Here is an 8,497-nt window from a genome sequence, read left to right as displayed (position 1 = left end):
GTTTTTTGTGGGGGGGGGTGAGCCAGAGGGAGTCAGAAGAAGTTGGGCAGCAGAGGCTCATGGAAATTGAGGGGAACCCCCTGGGTGTCCCAGTGTTGGCCAGGGATTGTACAGCACCTAGCGCAATGTGGGGTCCTGATCTCAGTCATGGTCTGTGCAGCACCTGGGAGCCCTGATGTCTATTTCCTGATCACAGGCACTGGGAATGGACAGAGGGAAAACCTCAGCACCTGAAGGGTTAATGCAGCCCTGTGTGCAATCCCTGCTGGGTGGTGCTGCTGCTCTCATGAGGGGTTGGCTTAGTAGACCAACAACACAATCCCAGTCCCATGTGGTCTAGTGATCTGGATTCATGGTTTTCACCCAGGTAGCCTGGGGTTCAATTCCCAGTGTGGGAATAGTGCAGAGCTTTTGCTCAGAGGGGAGGAAGGGCAAGGGGGAGGGATCCTAGAAGTAGGGCATTTGGACAGTGTGGGGAGGGGATCCCAGAAGTTGGGGTGGGGGGCAGAGGTCTGAGGGGAGATCAGGGATGGATCCCAACATTGCGGAAAGTGGGCAGCATGGAGAGCCCAGGCCTGGCATGGGGACGGGGAAGAGTGACTCTGTCCTTCTAAACTCAGCACTGGCAGACTAGGCAGACTTGGAAGAATTACTTATTTGTTAGTAAATGTCAATTTCTGTGTAAACACACAACCCAATGGCAAAATATTTCCATTGATAATCATCAAAATTGACAGATGGGCAAAGTAAGAAACATGCTGCTTGAGAATTTATTCTGTTCTAATCCTATAGGGGTCCCTTCTGCCTTAGATGCCACCATGTGGGTGTTTCATTTCCCTCCCCATTTTCACACAGAGACACAATTTCCTTTGCATGGATCCATGAACAGTAAAATCTTCCTGTGTCACTTGTCTGAGCCAGAGCATTCAATTCAACTGAAACCTTCTCTCCTGCAATGGCAATGGTCAAACAGAGGGGACGTGGCCACCTTCACCCCTGGCAGTGAGATATTCCCTCTCCTCTTTCTTCAGGCTGCTGCTGTTATTCCATGAATCATCAAGGATGGAATAAAAAGCTGAGTTTACTCCAGGAAGAGGAAAGAAAGGAGCCACCAACTCCTTGAAAAATCTCAGTGCCCAGAGAATACCTGCCGCTGTTATTGGAATCCCTGATGTGTTGGTAGCTTGTTTATTTACACTGAGGATTGAGTCCTACTTTGTGCACCATGTTTGAGAATGAAAATCCTAACCCACCCTTTGAAATAACGACTGCAGCAGGACATGTTTATGTCCCTCTCCCAAAGCAGACAGACCGATGGAGAAATGCCATGAGTCCAGGGTAATACTTCACTGCGGTTTTACCATTTCCACTCGCTAAACTCCCTCCCAACCTTCTGGGCTCCTAGAGCAGGGTACAGAGCCTGAGCCGAGATACGTATAATGCAACTTCACAGACCAAGCCGCATGACCCTGATTAATCTGACATGGGCCAGCCATGGTGTTTCATTGCACTGTAGATGTATGCTAATGTTATATCTACACTGTGATTAAAACACGCAGGGCACCTGTCTCAAAGCCCGGCCAGCTGACTCGGGGTTATGGGGCTTGGGCTGCAAGACTATAACATTACAGTGCAGACAGATGGGCTTGAGCCCAACCTCAGAGACCCCAGGAGGGTGAGGGTTTCTGAACCCAGGCTTCAGCGTGAACACAAATATCTGCACCACAGTTTTTAGCCCCTCAGCGTTAGCTCCATGAGCCCAAGTCAGATGACCCAGGCCAGCCATGCTGCCATCTTTATCCTAGCAGAGATGGACTCTACGGGTACATCTCCATTGCAATGTCAGCCCAGATGTGGCACGCTGTGCTCAGAGTAGCACCTTGAAGCCCCATATTCACCACTCTCATATAATGATGATACGGTTTGTACAAAGTCTGCCTGGTGAGGTATCATTTCAAAAGTCTTGATCTGTTGAACATTAATATTGTGTTGGTCTGTGTGTGTAGCATTGGCTGGGAAGTTATGAAGTTTGCTCTGTGTGTGTTACTGAGATATGTTATGAGGTTGGGAAATGCCCACCACCAGCCTTTCAGGTGTGACAATGGAGGAACCAGACTCGCTGCTGGCCCATGAAAGGGATCCACACTCCCAAGGACTATCCCAGGAACCGTGTACAATGCAGACTTCTCCGAGATAACACAGCAACACTGGGCACTGCTTGACTCACATCCTAGCAAAGGAGCTTTCTAGAAAGTTGGAAGGAACTATGAAAGAGGGGTAGAGACATCATGACTTGGCCTCTCTCCCCACAACTCAACAGCTGGAAACACACCTGGATGACAAAACTGATTCAGAAATCAGAAGAGAATAATAATAATGCATTCAAACCAAAGTCCCCAAACAGACTAGGGTATTGGTTTTTCAGCAGAAAATTTTCAGTTTGGGGGATTTTCTTTTCCCAGTCAGACTTTGCCAAGGGAAGCAGAGAGAAAATGTTTGAGCTGCCTCCTTCAGAACAGCTTGGCCTAGACACTAGCTCTGGTTCACTGTTGAGGCCTTGCTCAGGATGGGAGTATTTTAAGAATTTGGGCAGGTCCCAGGGTGTTTGGGGGAGATTATGAGGATGTTACCTTTTGAGAGAAAATCTAAGAAATACAGGACTAGAAAAAAACATTTTAGAAATGTGGGATTTAGACATTTTATTTACAGCAATGGGGGGTCTGAATTTCTCAGAAGGTTTTTGTTTGTAGGAAGCAACATTGCTAGAGCTGTTATTGTACCAAAGGGGGAGATGGTTGTCTATAAAGGAGGGGTGAAGACCAAATGCCTCCAATGAGGATGGGATTCAAAGCCATGCGTGCAGAGCACAATGGATTAGCAGTTCATCACCTTAACCACTCGGTCACCTCACCTGAGCTGTCAGGAAATGGACAGGAAGAGAAATTTAAGGCCAGCAGAGATAGGGATATGATGGAGTTTTTAAATACTAAGCGTAAGCAGGGGCTGAATGAGCTCCCCACTCACATCTAGTGAGGAACTGGGGGAAAGACTTCAGGAACAGACCCTGTTTGCATAGACACACCTACTCTGCCTAGGTATGCAGCATGATGGGGTCGCTTTCCCAAAATGACCAGTTTGGGATGGTGGTGGGTTACAAATCACTTTAGGACTGAGTGGAATGAAATGTTATTCTCCTTCCTGTATGAGTGAAGGGCAGCAGAACATACCTATTGCGTCCTGATGGAGGGGTAGGCACCTCAGGGCCTGAGCCAGCCCCTATGGAGGGCAGGGAGGGAGCACTACTCAGCAGCACTCTGTCCCAGCTCTTCCCCAACCCCACCCTCAGCCTGAGACTCTGGCTCCCAGCCCGGCGTCGACCCCTTTACCACTGTCCACACCCCTCTCCCCAGCAAGCAACAGCCCCACTCCCAGCCCCAGTTCTCGACTGTGGCTTCTGAGGGGCCACAGCCATGGATAAGAGGGCACAGTGTGAAATGTTTGGGGACCACTGGTTTAGGGTGACATCCTCAATCACTTCTCTGCCACCACGGGCAGCCCAGAGCCCTTTGAATACCGGCAGCGGCTGAGATTTAAAGGGCTCAGAGATCCCTGCGGCTGCAGGCAGCCCAGAGCCCTTTCAATCCCGGCCACAGCTAAAGCGGATGGAGTGGGGCTGGGATTTCAAGGGCTTAGGCTCCTCTCAGCAACAGCTCTGGGCCCTTTAAATCGCTGCCCCAGCCCCACAAAGCTCCGGATTCCCCCAGCCACCGAGCCCCAGGCCCTTTAATTTGACTCTGAGGGCTCCCAGGCACCTCTTCAGCTGGGAGCCCCTGGTTGATTTAAAATCAAGTATCACCACCCCACCCCCAACCTTCCTTTTTGACCCACAGCTGTTTTGGTGGGGCGGTGCTGGGGAAGGAGGGTTTGTTTCTGCAGGGCTGGGCGGGGTGTTTCCACCGGGCCGGGAAGTCCTGAGGTGGGGGTGGTTCCGCAGGGCCGGGGGGTTTCTGCCCTTAGCTGTTTTCTTTAGAGTAATGTGGCCCTCGCCGCTTTACGAGTTGTGCAGGCAGGCTGACAGCATTCGCTGGGCCTCTCGCTTGTGTGGATTCTCTGATGGGTAATAAGGTTTGAGCTGCGATTGAAGGTTTTCCCACACTCACGGCATTCGTAGTGCCTGTCTCCTGTGTGGATTCTCTGATGCCTAATAAGGGCTGATCTTTGAGTGAAGAGTTTTCCACACTCACGGCATTCATAGGGCCTCTCCCCTGTGTGGATTCTCTGATGTTGAGAAAGGCGTGATCTGTAAGTGAAGTTTTTCCCACACTCAGCGCATGTATTTTTTTGCTTTTCCCTGCAGATTTCCTGCTGTATTCTGGTTTCCTTAAGGCCCTTCTGAGTTCCCTGACAGGAAATAAATTTATCCATTTTCTCCCCTGGCTGGTTTCCCTGCTCTTTTTCTGGTCTGTGCTGAACCTCACAGGATCTTCCCTGCTTGTGACTGCTGGACACATTCCTTTTCATTCTTTGCGATAATGCTCTGTGTTTATCCACTTGCTCAACATTTCCCTGCTGAGAATTCTGCTCCTCTTTCTCACACGTCATTGCATCACCTGCTGTGATAGAAACAGAAACCTCAAACAGGGATGGAAAGGGGAAGGCCAAACCAAAACAAGTGCTGGAGAGAGGTCAAATAAAAATCAGGAAATCAGCTCCCCCCAACAGGAGAGAGGAGGGGATCAATTCAGCCTTCACATCCCATCCAACTTCGCAGGGGGAAGGGAGAAAGCTACTGCCCGGTGTCTGCTAGGATCTATAGGAAGCCTTGAGCTATATTTACCCTGCCGATGCGACCCCTGCTATGGACAATAATGAACTGAGAGACTTCCCAAGACCTTTGTAGGGCATCCCAGATGTTTCCTTCAGGCACTTACAGATTCTGAGTTGGTTTAATGTTTCCTCATCTGTGCGGGGAGATCTCAGAATCTCTCTTTCCTCTGAACCCTGCAGCTCTGGGACCCATGGCTCTTCCCCTTGTTCCAGCTGGGAGATCACATCACGTTGGAAAACCAGAAACCCTGCTCAGATGAAAGAAAACAAAGGAGTTCAGTTGATTTCATAAAACTTAATCATTAAAAACATTCTATTAATTTATCTTCAGTGCTTAGTGTGACCTGGTGTGCCTGGGGCAGTCCTCACTGAAAATGCCAAGGTCAGAGCAGGCTGAAAAAGGGAGAGCAGATGCTCCCCAAACTGGTGGTTAACACTGAAGTTAAACTCACTGACCAGTCACAAACTGTGCTTCTGATCCCACACACTGGTTAACGAGACTCTGAAAAAAGAAATCACACGGCCCCCTTTATTGCATGACAGTTTTCTGACTCCTAATCAGCAACTAGGTTCCGTACAGTGAGAGTTATTTAAAAACTCTGCTCACTGTGATACAGCATGGCCAGAGGGCAGCAGGAGAGTGATCCTAATTGGATCCAGGAAGTGGGTGGGTGGAAGGTTAGCCACATTACCCAGTCACTATAGGTTTGGATCTCATCCAAAATACCATGCTGACAGCCAATCCTTTAGCAGTTAAACTAAATGTTTAGAAGAAAGAACGAATGAAAGAATGAAGTTAAATTCCATCCTTCCAGACTATTCTTTAGCATCTAAACTAAAGGTTTAAACGAAAGAAAGACAGAAAGAAGTTAAATGGAAAAGCAGTCAGATACATTCCAAAATGGATATATCAGGTTCTTAGCAGTATTGGTGAGTTGCTGGCTTGAAAGTCTGTCTGGAACGCATCCACAGCTTGGATGGGTCATTCAGTCCTTTGTTCCAGGGTTCAATTTGTAGAGAAGTTGCTCCAGAGGTAGGAAGGGGGATTGAAGACAAGATGGAGATGATGCAGCTGCACTTTATATTCCTTTTGCCATGTGGCTTGTACTTCCTGTGTCCCAAACACAAGCTTCACAGCACATGGCATGGAAAAGCTTTGGAGGTCTCATTACACAGGCATACCCCAGCATGTCTTGCTGACTCAATAGGTGTATCCCCTTGGTCCATGGGTTCATTGTACAGCTGATGACCCTCAATGGGCCATCAAACAGGCTAGGCAGTGTTGATGCCAATATGTCTGGGGGTGTCACCCAGAAACACTGCACAAGTCTGGAAATACAGATATACCCTACATATCTGTAACTCACAATACAAGGGTGATAGAAACATAGAAACAAAATTATCATACTTGGCAAATCATAACATTTTCATTGCCACTTTACATGGCATACCTAGCATGATTCATTGCAATTTTATCAGATTATATTATTTTATTATTAATACCAAAGGGTCTCACAATTTCATGCAGTCTCACACTTGCTAAACTAGTGAATTCCCAGGACCAGTTCCCCAGGTCCTTGAAGATGCCAAACATTGTGCTTATGAGGGATTGAAATACCCACATATCTGCTGGGAACACACACACAGACACTGTGTCAGTCTATACCCCTGTGTTCACTCTTCTAGAAAATTATGATCAATTTTGTACCCAGTATGGCTTGTGAGGTATCATTAGAAAACACATAACCTACTGAATATTATCCTCCTGTTAAAATGTGTAGTAACACTGTATGTAAAATTGTGAGATTTTACAGTATGATATTACTGAAAAAGTTTCAGTTCTGGGGAACACCCACAGACCAGTTCCTCAGAGACAGCAAGGCAAACAGCTGGTCCAATAGCCATTCTCCTGCAGGGGGAAGGTGTGAAGACATTAAGGGCTGGTCTACAGTACGGGGGGAAATCGATCTTAGATACGCAACTTCAGCTACGTGAATAACGTAGCTGAAGTAGAATATCTAAGATCGGATTACTCACCCATCCTCACCGCGCGGGATCGATGTCCGCGGCTCCCCCTATCGAATCCGCAACTCGGTTGGGGTTGGTGGAGTTCCGGAATCGATATAAGCGCGCTCGGGGATCGATATATGGCGTCTAGATGAGACGCGATATATCTATCCCCGAGCAATCGATTTTAACCCGCCGATACGGTGGGTAGTCTAGACGTAGCCTTACATTCCATCACAGGGACCTATTAAGGCTGTTGTGGAAAACAACCACAGGACTGATTTTGAATCAGCTCAGCCTGAGGCTCTTTTCTTGGTTACAAGCACGCAGGGGGCGACAGCTATTGGAATACTGTCCCCGAGCTAAAAATCACACAAGCCTTTTACAACTTAAAACCACAAACAATGACACATACGTTGCACATTAATTTCCTTATTTGGAATATATTGCAAAATATGATGCAGGTCAAAAGCAAGCTGAACAATCAGTTTTCCATATTTGGCCTTTCCTGTTATTTTTATTACACCTGGTGATATGGGAGCAAGACTCTCCATGTCTCAAGAAATGTCACTACCAACCTAGGCCATTTTCACATGCTAGGGTACAATCTAGATCAGTGAGGAGTTGTGTCATCTGTAATCCTGGGTGAGATTCAGTGTTCTGCTGCTGGAGCTCCCCTGTCTGGATACTCCCAGCCAGCGTTCAAGGACGCACTGAGTGTCTGTATGATAAGTAACCCTGGACTGGCAGCTCTGACTCCAGCCGCCTGCTTGTTACACCCCAAGCACATTCTGGTTTGGGTAGAGAAGGCTCAGGGTTTGAGAGAAGGCTGGGGGTAGGAACCTTCTGTTCATTATGCTGGACCTAACCCCCAGTTTTACTTGAGTAAAGAGGAGATATTTGACATTGTATGATACTGCTCCTGTGCTCTGTTCCCAAAGTGTTCTGCAGCAGAGGAGGGTCTCCGGTAGTATGTGTGTCACTGGCCTATTGGGGTGATGCTGAAACAGGACAGGGTACAGATGGCATTGTGGGGGTGGCATGAACCTTCACTCTTCATTTCCCCTTCCAAGAACAGAAGGGACAGGAATCCTGACCCAGCAAGACCATCGTCTCAAAGTTCTCCTGCATGACATCCCTGTAGAGGGCTCTCTGAGTGGGGTCCAGCAGAGTCCCCTCTTCCCTGGAGAAATACACAGCCACCTCATCGAAGGTCACCGGCCCCTGAAAGAGCAAGAGTCCAACACTCAGTACCTGCTGACCCACTCACAACCCCACTAGTCACGCAACAGCAGCACCAAGGAAATGGAAGCTCCGGAAGGCACATGTTAACAGAGTCCCACCCCACCTTGCTTACAGCAGCCAGGAGGTATCAGAGGGTAGAAAGAGAGAACCTTTGTGTCTCCCAGCTGACAGACAGAAGCAGGGTCTTCACATTTATCACATAGCTACTAGCCAGAGCTAAATATAGGAGATGGGGCTGTCTCTGGACCCTGTTAGTGGCTCCCTGGTAGGAATCCCAGCACTCTCCAAATAAAATATATGGAAGAAAGGGGAAGTCAATAGTAAAGAATAGAAGTTAGAAGGTCAGAATTATAGTGCCCATTAACAAAGGTTTAGAGAAAATAGAGCCTATCAAACTAACGAGATATCCTTATTGGAT

The 8,497-nt window shown here is 47.9% G+C and overlaps 1 protein-coding gene across 1 annotated transcript; it reads right to left on the bottom strand.

The window, feature by feature from the left end:
- Positions 1-2,726: 2,726 nt before the first annotated feature.
- LOC127056422 (zinc finger protein 7-like) lies at positions 2,727-7,886 on the bottom strand. Its single transcript, XM_050964236.1, has 3 exons — positions 5,435-7,886; positions 4,932-5,075; positions 2,727-4,613 (listed from the first exon to the last, which is right to left on the bottom strand). Exons 1-3 carry the CDS (start codon positions 5,514-5,516, stop codon positions 4,027-4,029), a joined length of 813 nt encoding a protein of 270 aa, XP_050820193.1. The 5' UTR covers positions 5,517-7,886; the 3' UTR covers positions 2,727-4,026.
- Positions 7,887-8,497: the final 611 nt, after the last annotated feature.

This window comes from Gopherus flavomarginatus, chromosome 8 (genome assembly GCF_025201925.1).
Source record: "Gopherus flavomarginatus isolate rGopFla2 chromosome 8, rGopFla2.mat.asm, whole genome shotgun sequence".
In the NCBI taxonomy this organism is placed as follows: Eukaryota; Metazoa; Chordata; order Testudines; family Testudinidae; genus Gopherus; species Gopherus flavomarginatus.
This window is presented reverse-complemented; position numbering and strand designations above follow the sequence as displayed.

What these genes read in the sequence shown, in the direction of transcription:
- LOC127056422 (XM_050964236.1), bottom strand. Translation starts at nt 5,516, where the DNA reads ATGTGGCTAACCTTCCACCCACCCACTTCCTGGATCCAATTAGGATCA. An exon ending in TCTGGCCATGCTGTATCACA is followed by an intron (nt 5,076 to 5,434) that starts GTGAGCAGAGTT and finishes TCATCTGAGCAG; the next exon opens with GGTTTCTGGTTTTCCAACGT. An exon ending in ATTAAACCAACTCAGAATCT is followed by an intron (nt 4,614 to 4,931) that starts GTAAGTGCCTGA and finishes TTTCTATCACAG; the next exon opens with CAGGTGATGCAATGACGTGT.